Source organism: Phyllostomus discolor, chromosome 5 (assembly GCF_004126475.2).
Source record: "Phyllostomus discolor isolate MPI-MPIP mPhyDis1 chromosome 5, mPhyDis1.pri.v3, whole genome shotgun sequence".
NCBI classification, from domain to species: Eukaryota; Metazoa; Chordata; class Mammalia; order Chiroptera; family Phyllostomidae; genus Phyllostomus; species Phyllostomus discolor.
The window spans coordinates 44,778,293-44,795,488 of record NC_040907.2 but is presented as its reverse complement, the minus strand read 5'-3'; the positions used below and the strand labels follow the sequence as shown (position 1 = coordinate 44,795,488).

Sequence of the window (17,196 nt, the reverse complement as noted above, 5' to 3'; positions counted from 1 at the left end):
GCAAAATTAGTGGTAAAACATGCAAACAAATCTCCTGAGACACGAAGAAGCAAATTCAAACATGTACTACTAAGTCACAATTTTAACTTACAGCCTAAGAGGTAAAGGGTCTAATTTTCTGATGCTCTTCAAAATTCCAGGTGGATAATCAGTTGTCACACATAGTTCTCAAGATGTATTAACAGAAGCCATTATTATCAAAATTAAAGGGGTCATGCAATACTTCATTCCTCTACCATATCAATATGTGATATTTTCCTGAAGAAACACACTGATCTCTCTCCATTAGGTCTTTTTTTTTTACATGTTTTAAAAATTTATTGATTTGAGAGAGAAACATTAATTTGTTGTTCAACTTATTCATGCATTCATTGGTCAATTTGTGCATGTGCCCCACAACCTTGGCATATAGGGACAATGCTCTAACCAACTAGCTACCCAGCCAGGGTCTTCCATTAAGTCTTCTAGTGTTCTGAAAAAGTATGTGCAAGAAAGATATTTAGTAATCGAAGTCAAGCCCAATTCTACATTTCTTCTGAAGAAATTCTGAAGTCCCTTGGGACAAAAAGACCTCCTCTTTCAAACTTCTTCAAGCTAGGCACATCATTGCTTTTGCTTTCCCCATAAGTAGTTTCTCGAGTGTCCACTGTTATTGCTGGTCTCCAAACTCTGCAAATCATAAGACAATTCCTAAACCCAGTAATGTAAAAGCCAAGAGTCATGAAAGGTGCTTCCTGAGATGGTCTTGAAAGACAAACACTCAGCCCTAGCTGGTGTGACTCAGTGGATTGAGTGGCCGCTGGCCTGTGAACCAAAGGGTCACTGGTTCGATTCCCAGTCAGGGCACATGCCTTCTTGTGGGCCAGGTCCCTAGTGGGCAGCACACAAGAGGCAACCCACACATTGATGTCTCTCTTCCTCCCTCTCCCTCCCTTCCCCTCTCTCTGGAAATAAATAGAATCTTAAAAAAAAGAAAGACAAAGACTCAAATTACACAAACAAAATTTTATTTCTATGTAAACCACTAAATTAAATGTGTGTAAATTTGTGTATGTATGCTTCAAAATTATTATTAAACTATAAATTTAATTTTCTACTAATTGGAAGAAAGAATAATCTGAATTGGAAAAAGGTAATTATTATATTATCAAATATATAAAACATCTCAATTTTGTTTATAGTCAAATTACTGTTAGAAAAACTACTTTCTCAAAGAAATAAAAAGATTTAGTAAATGGCCTACTAATTTTATAAATGAGTGAGTTTAAAGAACACAAAGAGGTGCCTGAAAAGTGTTTTCTAGAAGAATGCTATAGTGCCTTTCAAATATATATGTATGTATATTAAAATATAGTTGTATATATTATTTTTTCCAACAAATATGGTTAGTGATTCCTTTCTTCACAGTTAAAATGCAAATTAAATGTAGAACCATAAAAGTCCAAATTAATGATATTTCAGTGTACTAACAAATTTAATTTTTTTAAATATTATAAGACTGTATTAAGCGATTCCCCTCTCACGCATAATAAAGATAACTTTTTTCCCTAACTTGCTTCAATTCTAAAGCTGAAGGCAGTTACTTACAGCAACTATCTGGTCATTCACTTGAATCTGTCCACTGTGGTAGGCAGCACTGCCAGGTATCACGCTTTTCACATAAATCCCTGATGCTTCTCCTAGGGGGCACAGAACATGGAAAAAGGAAGAAAGCTCTAATTATGCCTTGATTGCAAAATTCATATTAAGAGGTTAATTAGCTAAAGGGGCTGACTGGAGGCTTGATAAATACTATTTTGAACACCAGCAGAGAAACTGATGGATTATTTCAAACTGTCACTGGTGTAAGTAACCTGCATTTCAAATGATTTGACTGATGACTCTTTCTGGGAAAATAGTGGCAACAGAAGCTTGATGAAATGCACTCAGATACAAGCTGGATTTCAAAGAGCCCAGATTGAGTCTTACCCTCATCTCTTGGTCTATCACACTGCTCACCATTGACTTGTCATAGCTGTCATCATTTTTCACCAGTACTATAAGAAGAGTCTCCTAACGGTCTTTCCTGACTATACGCAGCTCACTGTCCATGCTAGCTTCCCCAAGAACAGAAAAAAGAGAGGTACACACACACTTAAAAAACTAGAATAATCTCAGCAACATGAAATGATCCTTGTATTATAAAAGCAAACATTTAAACAGAAAAATGGCTATATAAAAATTACAACTATATAAAAAATATGCATGCCTATAGGCAAAAGGAAAATTGAAAAATGAAAAACCATAGCTCTGGATGACTTTATATTTTTATTTTTTAATATCAGATAAATTTAAAATATTGTCTGCAAAAGAAAAGTAAACATGATGGATCTTCATCGCCTATATAACAAAAAGTAAATTTCATAAAATCACATTCAAGGACCTCCATAATGTGCCCCAAACTAATATATTTTTTTTAAAAAAATTTACTTCATCCCTCCAACAAGACAAAACTCCAGACACACAAGGGTCTTGATACTCCACCAAAACAAGCATTTTCTTGATTTCAGATCTTTTCTCATTTCACTTTTTTCTTGCTGCCAACCTCACCCCGGTATCTGATCCTTTTCCTTGTCCATGCCCAGCACGAATGCCCTTCTTTGTAAATCCTCCATTGCCCTCTATCAAAATGACTCTTTTATCCACCATGATAGTTTGCTTACATCTCTGCTAAGACATGTATTTCATTTATCATTGAACAACTGAGTTAGTTACATGTTTCTCCCCCTGAAATATTCACTATTCTACCTCCTCCAAAACTAAGCAAAGTAACTGCTCAAAAGTTCCAATGAACGGAATAAAGAGAATTATTTTGAAAGAGTACATGTTAAAAACCTTATTGAGTTTTAAAATGTTCTAGTTTCTGGATTCACCATTGCCCACGCCCCTCCCAATCCAAAAAAACTTCTTTTGAGGATAAAGAAGTAAAATGATTTTTTTCTTTTTTTTTCTTTTAATCATTGTTCAAGTACATTTTCTGTCCTTTACTCCCATTCCAGCCCACCCACGCATTCCTCAAATGATTTTTCTTTATTCAGTAACATAAGCACTAAATTTGTGCTTATCAACTTTCTATCTTTTACTTTCATTTTACTCTGCATGTATATTGTGAGGTTTAAAAGGGCACCTTGAAAACATATAATAAAGGTTCATAAGTCAATAAATTTAGGAACTAAGCCATGATTTCTCTAACCAGACAGCATATTAAGAGCTAGTGATATAGTTTTTTTGCAACATTATTATACAAGCCATACTTAGCTCTCTTGGAACTCATTTAAATTCTGAACCTAAAAAAGGTGGCACTTAGAAAAAGCTAGTTTTGAAAATAGTTATTTCATTAGGCTAAAATAGTACAAGGTGGTCTGACATGAATTTCATTCAGGACTTTGAATACATTAACACTTTTAATCTTTCCACCTGCTCTAAGTAGTCAAAATAATAATTTTTTTTAAAAAGTTAACTCTCTAATCTTGCTAATTTCTAAAAACACTAGAACATTTCGTAACTCTGAATTTTCATGTTACTAGCAAATATCTATGAAAGATTTATTTTTCCTTACTCTGATGATTTTCTTATAATAATAGAGTAACTCTCACAGTGAAAGTTACCAAAGCTTTACATGGAGGAGTTGAGGGAGAATTATTATTCAGAGACACCTGAGCCATGTACTTATTCTTATAAGGTATGCCCTTTACATGAAAGGAAAAGAACTCTAATTAAAGTATTTGTTTCATCTTTTGTTTTGGTAACTAAATATAATAGTAATACTTTTTGACATTCATAATATGAAATATAGGCAAGGATCATTTTACTTTATTACATGTAAAATGTCATAATATGTAAAAGTCACACTATTCAAAATATGTCTATCTTAGAAATAAGAGGATCTACAATTCAAACATTACACACTGAATTGTGTAATTAAATTCTCTTGTTAATGACTATCAAGGCAGCTATTGAGATAAAACTGTGTGATTTTGTGCTATAAGATATTTGGTCTTTATCCACAGTTCCTGGCTCATAGGTCACAAAACCCTTGGCATTTCCTAAGTGTTGAGAGTGGTAAGTCTTTTTTGTTATCTTAATGAGGTAACTTTTGGAAAGCACCTACAGATGGGGGCTGGTTGCCAGAGGAAGAAACCTGTGATTAGAGGTTTGGAACTTAGTCTGAAGCTAAAAGAGGAAAGGGACTTTTATGGGGAAAGGGGAAAGATAAGCTTAATTGCCAATGGCCTATGACTTGTCAACCTTGGCAATGTGGTGAGGCCTCCTTAAAAACCAGGAGGACAGCTCTGCTGGTTCTTTTTCAGGGAGTTTTCCTACTGGGGAAACAGAACCCTTCCAGGTGTAACCATGCTGGGCCCCAGGCCCCAGGAGGACAGGAGTACTTTCTCTCAGAACCTCGCTTTGTATATTTTTTAATCTGGATTTTGATCATGTGCTTTAATATCCTTGGTAACAAATCAATCATCTAATGAGCAAACAGGTTTTCTTTAGTTCTGTGAGCCATTCTAATCAAACCCAAAGAGAGGGTCATGGGAGCATTTGATTTATAGCCAGTCAGTCAGAAGTATATGTAAAAGCGGAGGTTTGCAACTGACATCTGAAGTAGAGTGCGGTTTCTTGGGACTGAGCCCTTTACCGGTGGAATCTGATTCTATCTCTGGGTAGAGAATGCCAGAACTGAGTTGAATTCTCAGGCACCCTGCTGGCATCTGAGAATTGCTTGTTGAAAGTGGGTCTGGGAACCATTTTTAAACTGTGTTCCCCTCATTACTGAAAATTAACTGGTTGCTACTGTAGATTCATGGTTTTTTTATTCAATGTTTACATTAAAATCTGCAGATATTTAATTTCACTGTCTAGAAACCTTAATATCCTCTACAACTATTTCCAAATGTAAACTAGAAATGGTTTGTTTACCTGTATAAGCAGTTCCAACATAGCCAACGATTCTAATGCCAAGACTCTGTCCATCTTTTTTAGTGAGTTCAACATTGTAAGTTTCATAAAGACTAGAATTGTCCTAAGAAGAAAAATAATTTTAATTATACATAATGTTTAGTTACATAACTGTGTACACATAGTAAATTTGAGCATGTTTTGTCAGGTATATTCTTAGCATCTATGATAGGCAGAACTTTAAGATGGTCCCCGTGACTTATAATCCCTAGTGCTATTCTTATATTTGTCATATTATGTGGCAAAAGGGAGGGTATCCAGGTGAGCCTAACATACTCAAGCACCCTTCAAAAGCAGTTTTCACCTGTTGGTGTCAGAAAGGGAAAAGAAAAAGATTTGACATATAAGGACTGGACTTGTGGCTTGAAGATGAAGTGGGTCATGTGAGAAGGAATACAGTGGCCCTTAAGGAACCGCATGATGTCCTTAGCTGCTGATAGCCAGCAAAGAGAGACTTTAGTCTTGCAACAGCAAAGAAGTATATTGTTTTAAGGTTCTAAATGAATTTGGAAATAGATTGTTCCAGAGCATCCAGATTTGGAGCCAGCGCAGCCACACCTTGATTTTGGCCTTGTAAGAATCTAGGAAAACAGTCAGGTTGAGCCCACCCAGTTGTCTGAACCATAGAACTGTGAACTAACAAAGGGTATTCTTTCAAGCCACTAAATTTGCGGTAATTTGTTACAATAGAAAACCAATACAGCCACTTGGAAAAAACTCAGGATTAATTTCTATCTGAAAGAACTAAATGTAAAGAAAAATGTAGAAACAGATAAGATTAATTATTGTAATAATCACTGTAAGCAAAAAATATTGACCTAAAGCTATTTTCATGTCTTGTCTTCTAATGTAAGATATTTCTATAAAAAAGTAAAGTATTTAAAACCATAACACCTTGCTTTCAGTTCAAAGAAGTAACAGCTGAAAGTAAACACTGATTGCATCAAATTCCCACTTATGTTACAGCATAGCTACTCTGGTCCCTCACTACACAGGCAAACAACTTTACAGAAGACACCAAATGGCCCTGCAAAGGAAAGGTGGCTTCACACATGCTTCTCACCATAATCACTCCTCTTTTCTTTTCTCTCCTTCTAGCCCCTTCTTTAAAAAAAACAACAACATATCTTTCCTTTACCTTATTGTCTCTTGATTCAAAGCCTGTGAAATAGTAAGAAAGTGCTCGGAATGAACCAGGAAGAGAGGAATTCCAATCCCACCTCTGCCCTCTACTTTTTATATGACTTTTAACAAGTTACTTAGACTTCAGTTTCCTCATCTTTGAATAGATGGTATGACCTATCTTTTACAATTCTTAGGAGGAATTCAGATGACCCAAACAATTCCAGGTGCTTGATGAAAATTAATAATAATCATTATATAACCATAATGTTACATAGTTATACTATTATATAACTGTATTAATCATAATAAATATTATTATTAATGTTTCTTCCCTTTGGCCAATTTGTTCCTATCAGTGACAACTCTCATACATTGATCAGTTTTTACAGTTTCTGCTCCACCATCTGGATGTCTCCTTACCAATCTCCTTCCACTTCCCCTCTGGTTACTGTCAGATTGTTCTTAATTTCAATGTCTCTGATTATATTTTGCTTGCTTGTTTGTTTTGTTGATTAGGTTCCACTTAAAGGTGAGATCACATGGTATTTGTCCCTCACCGCCTGGCTTATTTCACTTAGCATAATGCTTTCCAGTTCCATCCATGATGTCATAAAGGGTAGGAGCTCGTTTTTTCTTTCTGCTGCATAGAATTCCATTGTGTAAATGTACCATAGTTTTTTGATCCATTCATTTACTGATGGGCACTTAGGTTGCTTCCAGCACTTGGCTATTGTAAATTGTGTTGCTATGAACATTGGGGCACATAGGTTCTTTTGGATTGATCTTTAAGGGCTCTTAGGATATAATCCCAGCAGTGGAATTACCAGGTCAAAAGGAGGGAGGGGTAGAGGGTAAATGCAGACAACTGTACTTAAACAACAATAAAATATTTAAAAAAAAAAAAGAAATGGCAAGAATTATTATTCTCCCATTTACAGGTGAGTAACTCTCAGCTCAGAGAGGTGGAATGACTTAACTCTGAGAAACAGCAGAAAATAAAATCAAACTTGTCTAATGTCTTCAAATTAGGTTCTCCTGCTTCTTCAGTGCTGGACACTGAGATACTACTCACACCCATGTGGCATTTCAAGTTGAAGAGGTTTCTAATCTATGATGTATCACACCCAATATTTGATTTAAGATGAAAGGACAATTTGTGTACTCACAGAACTAGGGCTCCTGCCAGGTATAGCAGGCAGGGCAACAGGCAAGGCCGTAGGGGTCGGAGGGGTTACAGATATTTCACCAATTGGGTCTCTTGCAACTAGCATCCTGACTGAATTCCCGCAGTTCCTCAGCACTTGTGCAACTTGCTCACTGGTCATTCCCTGCACATTTGTGCCACCAATCTTCAAGATGTGGTCCCCTGTCTGGAGTCTTCCATCCTTAAAACCAAGAAACAAAAATTATTCTGATAAATCAATGATATAACTTTACTAGTAAATAATAATTCATCAGACTTTGAGTTGTGGCAAAATGGCTGGCAAAGAAGCCATCTAAAAATGTAGTATTTTAAATGATGGTTGAATTGACAACAAAGAAAGGAAGTCCTTGCCAAAAAAAAAAAGTGAGGATGTGAGGTGGAGGAGAGTTCAAAAGGAGAAGAGCAACCAGAATTCTAAAAGAGGCATTTGCTTGAGGGTATCATTTCATGCCTAATGGCCACTATCCAGGGTATTAATAGCCACATATACAAGGAAGAGATCAGAAACCCCTTGGCATCAAGAAGGAAAGGAGGTCAGATCAGAAGCCTCCAGCATAAAGCCAGAAACTCTGAAGTTCAACAAGCTCAGTGGCCCATTTGAAGAACAGCAAGATGCCAGTGTGGATGGAAGAGAATGAGCAAAGAGGACAGCAGTCAAGGAAGAGATGAGAGCATTAATGGGGTCAGCAGTGTAGACCATCTGCTCCAAGTGAGTAGCAAGGGAAGTCACTGGAGTGTTTTGAGCAGAGAAGTGACATTATATGACTTAGTTTTAGCAAGATCACTCAAGCCTCTGTGCTGAAAATAAAACTATAGGAGGAAACAACAGAAATAGAGATGCCAGCTGTAAAGCAATAATCTAGAAAGAGATAACAATAGCTTGGCCTAGGTTAGCAGTTGAGGTGTTGAGAAGTGAGATTCTAGATGTATTTTTAATGAATTGTCAACAGGCTCTCCTGAGCCTATAGTGAGGTGTGAGGGGGAAAAAGGCATCAAAACTCTAAGTTTTCAGCCCAAGCAACTGAAAAGATAGAGTTGCTATTAATTGAGATAAAGAGGCCCACAGAAGAATGGATGGGTGGGAATAGAAATCAGTTCAGCTTTAGAGATGTCCAGTCTGAGATGTCTATCAAACATACGATATCAGATATGCAGCTGGTTGGATATATAAATCTGGAGTTCTAGAGAGATATGAAAATTATATATTCATATTTGGGAGCATTAGCATATACAAGGTGCTTAAAGTTATGACTCTGATTATTACATATCTTTAAAGAAAAGATATGTAATGTTCTATTTCCTAAGCTGGTGATATGTGTGTGGGTGATTATTACTATTGTTATTATTTAAAATGTTCTGTTAAACTGTGTGATATGTACATTGGTGGTTATTATTATTTAAAATGTGCACAGACATTACATACTTATATATGTATGTATATTTCACACACAGAAAAGTTTAAAACATAATTTATCAAAAAGTATATCAGTTTCAAATGTTTATCATTTTCATTCTAGCTTCATTTGTGAAAATTATGGAACAGTTTATTTCATCTGCATTTTCACTAAATTTGTTTCACTCAAAATTCTAAGTTCTCTTTACTTAACCCTTTACAGTATATTAAAGTTACTACAATGCAAACATAGCAGATTACAAAACATTACACCTGTGGAGCACTTTACAGGTTAGAAGTCATACATCATCTCATTCAGGTAGGGAACTTTAAAATGAGAAAACTGAGATTCAGTTAATGGACTTGATCAAGGTTACAAAACTAAGAGGGGGCAGAACCAAAGTAGCAACCCAGGTTGTCCCACTGAAGACCTGTCCTCATTCAGTCATTTGTCTTCTACTTTGACATCTTCAGGGTAACATTAGTTGCTGTTAGTTTTCCTATTCTCCAAGAAATTGCCTATCACTGTCAAACAGCTTAAAAAAATGAACATGAAAAGAATAAGTATCTTGTAGCTGAGAGAGGAGGACAGTCTGAAAATAGAATAATAATCTCTTGGCTGGTACAGCTCGAGGCTTCCTATTCCTGGCTCTAGGAGGCACCGTCTCTAAGTTGTAGATGAAATTCAGGGAAAAAGTTTTTAAAAATGTCTACTTCCCATCCTCCCTTTTCTCCAATTTTGCAGAAGTCTGAATGAAGAAAGAAAGGTGTTAGAGCAAAATAACGAATAGAGAGCTATATTGTGAACTCTGCTGAAGGAGCTCAACGTAACTGGAAGTGGAAAGGAGCAGGAAACAGAAATTTAATGTCATTCAGAAACATTTGGAATGTTTCTGAATGTTTCCTCTAAAGTCTTAGAGGAAAGAAACAGATGCAAGGAGGAAATTATTATGGAAAAAGGAATAAACATTTGCTGGAATTCTACTTTACACACCGATAATATGATATTCTATTATTACCAATGCAACAAACTTGAAATAAAACTACTTAAAAAAGAGTCAGTGGTCAATGAAAAATAAGGGTAAAACTGCTTCTGTGAATCAAACCATCCTTGAACAGAATCATAGCCTGACCAAAGAATAAATAGTAATGTCAAATAATTCCTTTGATACTTGGCTTGGCCAAAGAAGAGCATTTCATCGTAAGTATATATTTAGTCACTTCCTAGACGCTACTTTTTTCCTATTTAACTCAACTCAATTTAAAATGATGTACATAATTTGCATCTGTCACTGAAAGTCAAACATTTTCTTCTTCCAGAAAAACAGGTGTTCTAGGGGATTTGTAAGTGAAAACAATCATTAGATTGATAGGAAAGACACCAAAATGACAGCTACCTTTTTATGTCCAGCAGCCCCAAACAGTGCATTCTACTGATATTTTCTAATCAACATTCTCCTTCCATACCTGTCTACTGTGCAAGGAAACTAAAAAGCATTAGAGCCCTTTTTTTAATAGAAGTTATAAATCAAGATAACCAATAAATTGCTATGCCAAGATTCAAAGACAGTGTGTGCGAATCAAACATCCAACAAAATTTATTAACTCATAGATTTATTTTTCAAAAAAGAAAAACATTATGCATATATGCATAGATAGTATGAAAGGTGGAAAAATTAAAACAGCTGATGTGACAGGGTACTGCACTATTACAGGGAAAGCACTACAATATCACTTACAGGTTTTTTTAATTGATTGATTGATTTTAGAGAGAGGAAGTGGTGGGGAGAGAAAGAGAGAAACATTGATTTGTTGTTCCACATGCATTCATTAGTTGATTCTTATACCTGGACCAGGGGTCAAACCTACAACCTCAGCATATTGTGGTGATGGTCTAACCAATGGAGCTGCCACGCCAGGGCCTACTTACACTTTTTTTTTAAAGATAAAATACTTTAATACAAATTAGCAGTTATTGGCCAAAAATAAGCGTATATATTATTTGCATTTGAAGTTCTGTGATCAGCTAATGTTATGGATAATTTCAATTCAAAAATATTTGAAAACCTAAAGGAATTCAAGCCTGAGTTACAAAATAAATAAAGAAATCAAATTTGTTTCTTCGAAACTAAAAAATAGCACCAAATACTCCCACAACTCAGAAAATAAAATCATTACTACTTTAATCGTTTCTCGGCCTTTTGGCTAAGATCAAGTGTAAAATCATTACTACTTTTGACTCAAGGCCATGTCTATCATTGGTCTTTAATCCAAAAAAATATATAATAATAAGGCAACATGCCATTGACATCAAGTAGTGACTTTATAAAATAAAATAAACACCCTTTCTACTAAGGAATTAAAAGAAGTTACTAAATCTAAGCATCTTTCTTTTCCTAGTCAAATTCCAAGCCTTCAGAATTTAAGGAATTTGAACTGATTTTTAAGGATAAGGAAAATAGTTGTTTATAGACTCACTCAAAGCAAAATTGCTTGGGAACAACCAGCTGTTTAATGGTCTCACGCTGGCCTTTGCTCATTCAAGACTGAAAATTCCTCACAGTTCACATCCACCTTCCAAATCCTTGCTTGGTTCCATTCCTTCCTAGTATTAAAGGTTACTGGGTGGTTATTATGACTCATATTATAATTGCCTCAGACCAAAAAGTCAATAATTCATAATGACTTTTAAATAGGCTGAGTTTTAAAAGTCCCCTTCTGGAGACAATGGGGTAACTCGGTGTCGTTGATTTGCCTACAATTACTCCAGACCACATAAAACAGTTTTCTGCAAAACAAAGTTGTTTGACACTGTCCACTATCTTTTTTTTTTTAAAGAAAACGTCTAGCTGCTGAAAAAATTTTTAATTTTTGCCATCACTGAACAGATTTCTCAAAAGATGTATGCGTCAGGTTCTGTGAATTTCTGAGAGTACCTGAAGATTACAGGTAGTTGTTAGGTCTCTCAGCTCCTCTTACATGATGCCATTTAATTTCCTCATCCATGGAATTGGCCCCTATTATTGATACATTTACTCATTGGTCATGTTGATTAGAGCCCAATAAATGTTTCTAAAAAGTTTATATGCTTCAATATTTTCCCATTTCATTCACTTTATAATATTTGAGGCAGCAGACAGAAGGCCAGGGCAGGGCTTGGGAGTCAGACATACCCAAGTTCCATCCCAGCTCTGCTCTGATCAAGCTGTATGGTCAAAGGTCAATCACTTATCACACCTAAATATCCCTCTTGAACACATTTTCAGCTCCCTCTAAAACAAAATGGGAATGAATCCTTTCTCATTGAGTTGTGAGCAATAAACCCAATACTGTATGTAAAATCTTTAGCTTAGTACCTTGCTTACACCAAAGCAAGTCCTCAAGTGCATCTGTTTCTTTTTTAAAAATTTCATTTACAAATATTTTAGCACATATCACTACACCACTGGTCCTACATAAGAATCAGCAAACTTCCTTAATAACATTATATATTTAGTCTATTTTCAAATTTTTCCAATAATCTTATAAATATTTTTTAAATTGTTGTTCAGTCACAGTAGTTTTGCCTTTTTCCCAGTTGCTCTTCCCTGCCCCGACCTGCCCCCACTCCCACAATCAATCCATTACAGACAATCATTATTGTCTGTGTCCACTAGTCCTCTCTTCCTCACTTCTGATGCCTCTTCAGGCTGCAGTCACCTTGGTAAAGTGTTCTTTGCTGCACCTCCTCAACTTGACCCCATTTTTTAACTATACACATTGATTTACCTGTACACAAAAGGAAATATAAGGGGCTATTTTATGCAACCCTTTTAAATAAGAAATACTGACTTCTTTTTCTAACTTTCTGTTATACAATTTTATATTCTTTGAAGAAAGTAGTATTCACTGACCCCTTCAGCAGAATATAGGTATCACTTTAAGATCAATTTTGATCACATCTGAACTAATGACCTAAGACATCCATATTACCTTACCATGAAGGTTGCCATAGTCAACAGTGAATACCAATATTCAAAACATGAGTACATTTTAATTAAAAGCAATATTCTCTTCGATCTTTTTAAAGCTGTGATCAGGCTACATGAGCAACAACTTGAAAAGACTTAGTAACATTGCATCAGCTGAAAAGATTTTACCTGCCATTAGCTGAGATGAGGGGAAGAGAGAAGTGAATACTGCTTTGTGTGGGCCTCACAACATTCCCTACAGCAGGGGTGCCAAACCCATTTTCACCAGGGGCCACAGCATCCTTGCTGTTGCCTTCAAAGGGCCAAATGTAATTTTAGGATGGTATGAATGTAACTACTCCTTAACTAAGGTAAGGAGTTTGGCACTGCTGCCAGGTAGAAACAAGGTGTCAGGCCAGATAAAACAAGGTGGAGGGCGGGATTCGGCCCACTGGCCTTGTGTTTGCCACCTGTGCCCTACAGGAAAGAGTCAATACCTCTGTGCTCCCAGAGCTGGCTGTATTTCCTAATGATAGGTTTGACCAACTCTGGACAGGTACACATCAGGAAAAAACACATTAGGGCCAATGCTGAATAAATAGATTTCAGAAGAAAAGCACAGACTTTGGAGTCAAGCAGTGATGGGCTCAATCCTGACTTTGTCATTTCCTAGTTATGTGGCCTTGGGCAATGTCTTAAGTTCCCATATCTATAAATTGGGAATAAGATTTATTTCTGTTTTAAGAATTGTATGAGAATACTGTATATTAGGCAGATAACAATTTTTGCCGTCAACACTTGCTTCTCCATTATGACTCTGGTGGGTATACTCCTACCCTCTCCTTGATGACCTGAAATAGTGACAATACCTTCCAGTAATGGCACAAAATCAGACCTGGGCTTTTCCTAACAGCATCTTGAAGGGATTAATTTGGGAAACACTGCACATTATATTCTCCTTGTGAAAATTCATAATGCACATTAGGATATCAAATGCTTGGAAAATTCTTACAGTAAGGAAACCTATTTGATTTTAACTTGGTGTTTTCTAAATTTATTTGACCCTTTGTTTTCCACTTTGCATCTTGACAAATGGTAGTCCAGCAATCAAGCCTATTAAAATTGTGAAGGGGGAGGGGAGGAAAAGATGTCAAAATAATCCACCATCTCATCCCTTTCCAGGTTAACAAAAATTTCAAAAACCCTCAAAGATTACTATTAGTTTTGTGTCACAGATATGTTTTAAAGGCTCATAAAATGACCAGTCTCTATCTTTTTGGCCTCAAACCCCCTTTACACTGTTAAAAACTATTGAGGGTGGAGGCATAGAGATTCCAGAGGGGCAGAGGAAACTTCTGTGGCTGATGGCTATACTCACTATGTTGATTGCAGTGACAGACAGTATGATGGTTAAATTTTATGAGTCACCTTGGCTATGTTATGGTGCCCAACTCTTCGGTCAAACACTAGTCTGGATGTTGCTGTAAAAGTATTTTGTAGATGTCATCAACATCTACAACATATTAACATATACTAAGTGGGTTCCATCTACTCAGTTGAACATTTTAAGAGCCAAAACTGAGGTTTCCTGGAAAAGAAATTCTGCCTTAAAACTGTAACAGAAATCCTGCTAGCCTCCCCTACATATTTCACAGTTCAGACTGCAACAGCAAATGGTACCTGAGTCTCCAACCTTTGAGCCTGACTTACAGATTTCAGACTTGCCAGTACACATATGTCAAAACTTATTCAATTGTATCCTTTATATATCAATTATATCTAAAATTTAACCCAGAAACACAAAGAGTTTTTTGATATCTGTCGATATCTACTGAATTAGAAAATAGCAGTGAAGTTTTTTAAATATTTAATATAATACATATTTATGATATTGATGTGTATATTTTTTATTTTTTAAAGAGCTATATAAAAAGTAGTGAGAAGAGTGGTATTTTAAATTATTTTTGCAAATCTCTTTAATGTCTGGCTTAAAAGAAAACAGCTGAATTTTCATATCCGCTTCAGCATTTAATATGTTGCAATATGTTGTTTTAGTTGAAGTATATAAAAAAAAATCTAGCTTCAATCAGATATATAGTTGGAAAATTGAGAAGTATTTAATAGCCTTTTCAGCCCATTCTTCTTTGATAACACACCAGGGCTTGACAAGTGGTGGTTTCTTAAAGAACAGTTGCAATGCAAAATCAGAAAATACATCCAACAAGCTTTCAGACACAGTTTCACCAAAATCTATTGATCTATCTTGAATGGATCTTTTACCTACACATAATTTTGCCATATCACACATTGGTTTTCAGAAAATATTGCTTCACAGAGCTATGAAGTTCTTCCAAATAGTGATATATTTCATTACATAATATAAAAAAAGTATTAATATCACCAACAATCTAACCAGAAGTCTTTAAATACTGAAAAAATCAAGCTCATAAAAAGCACAAATTTTCCAAAATTCTAATTCTTGTTTGAAAGTTCAAATTTTATCATCAACAAATGCTGTTAGTTACTTTCCTTGAAATAACAGGCTCACTTCACTCATTCATCTTCAAGAAAATGTCTGCCAAATACTCAAGTCTGAATAGTCATAATTTTTCTGTTAGATAGTCTTTCAAAAATAAAAATGCTGATCCAGGGTGGTTCCCAGAGCCAGGAGGTGGGGGAGTGGATAAAACAGGTGAAGGGGATCCAAAGGTGCAAATTTCTAGCTACAAAATAAGTCACATAAGTGTAATATATAGCATGGTGATTATAGTTAATAATATTGCACTGTATATTGGAAAGTTGCTAAGAGGGTAGACTTTAAAAGTTCTCATCATAAGAAAAAGAATATAACTATGTATGGTAATGGATAACTACATTTATTGTGATTACTACTTCACAATAAACACAAATACTGAATCATGACATTGTTCCTGAAACTAGGTAACAGTGAATGTCAGGTATCACAAAAATTTTTTAATAAGAGCAAAAACTTTAAAATAAAACAAAGTAAAAAATTAAAAGGCTGTTTGATATTTAAAAAGTGAATAATTCACCTTACAAACATGTTTAAGTCAAGACAACCAGTAGACTTCAGAATATGGTGGGAGTGCTATATAGTACCTCCCATATTGTCACACAATATTAAAAACACATGCACTTAAAAGTCAAAATGTACCAAAATTAGTCAATTAATATTTGACAAAGGAGGCAGCAACATAAAATGGAGTAAAAATAGCCTCTTCAACAAATGGCTCTGGGAGAACTGGACAGCCACGTGCAAAAAAATGAAACTCGAGCACCAACTTACACCATATACAAAAATAAACTCAAGGTGGATAAAAGACTTAAATATAAAACGTGACACCATTAAAGTCTTAGAGGAGAACGTAGGTAGGAAAATCTCAGATATTTCACACAGAAACCTTTTTACTGACTTGTCCCCTAGAGCAAGGGACATAAAGGAAAGAATAAACAAATGGGACCTCATCAAAATTAAAAGCTTCTGCACAGCTAAAGAAAACAGTGTCAAAATTAAAAGAGAACCAATGGTATGGGAAAACATATTTGCCAATGATACCTCAGACAAGGGTGTAATCTCCAAAATATATAAAGAACTTACATGACTACACTCTAAGAAGACAAGGAATCCAATTAAAAAATGGGCAAAGGACTTGAACAGACACTTCTCCAAGGAGGACATACAGAAAATCCAAAGACACATGAAACGATGTTCAATATGGCTAGCTATCAGAGAGATGCAAATTAAAACCACAATGAGATACCACTTCACACCAGTCAGAATGGCCATCATAAACAAAGCAACAAACAACAAGTGTTAGAGAGGTTGTGGAGAAAAGGGGTCTCTATTACACTGTTGGGGGGACTGAAGACTGGTACAACCACTATGCAAAGCACTGTGGAACTTACTCAGAAAACTAAAAATGGATCTGCCTTTTGACCCTGCAATTCCACTGCTGGGACTCTATCCTAAGAACACTAAAACACCAATCCAAAAGAACCTATGTACCCCAATGTTCATAGCAGCACAATTTACAATAGCTAGATGCTGGAAGCAACCAAGATGCCCATCAGTAAATGAATGGATCAAAATACTATGGTACATTTACACAATGGAATTCTATGCAGCAGAAAGAAAGGAGCTCCTACCCTTTGCAACAGCATGGATGGAACTGGAAAGCATTATGCTAAGCGAAACAAGCCAGGCAGTGAACGACAAATACCATATGATCTCACCTTTAACAGGAACCTAATCAACAAAACAAACAAACAAGCAAAATATAACCAAAGACACCAAAAGAGAGGACAGGCTGACAGTGACCACAGGGGAGGGAAGAGGGAATTTCAGGGGACAATGGGAAGGGTTCACGGGAACAAATTTAAAGGACACATGGACAACAACTAGGGGGAGGGTGGTAATGGGAGGGAAGTGGGGAGGATTGGGAGAGTGGGCTGGATTGGGAGTAAAAGGGAGAAAACTGTACTTGAACAATGATTAAAATAAA

The 17,196-nt window shown here is 35.8% G+C and overlaps 1 protein-coding gene across 6 annotated transcripts in view; it reads right to left on the bottom strand.

Moving 5' to 3' along the window:
• Positions 1–17,196, bottom strand: part of PATJ (PATJ crumbs cell polarity complex component) — a 331,922-nt gene that overhangs the window by 285,776 nt on the left and 28,950 nt on the right. For all 6 annotated transcript variants that reach the window (XM_036026193.1, XM_036026198.1, XM_036026197.1 and 3 more), the window contains exons 8-10: positions 7,293–7,511; positions 4,963–5,065; positions 1,588–1,679 (exon numbers count right to left, since the gene is read on the bottom strand). In XM_036026193.1, the coding sequence (XP_035882086.1) occupies positions 1,588–1,679; positions 4,963–5,065; positions 7,293–7,511 (414 nt within the window). The remainder of the gene's footprint in view (positions 1–1,587; positions 1,680–4,962; positions 5,066–7,292; positions 7,512–17,196) is intronic.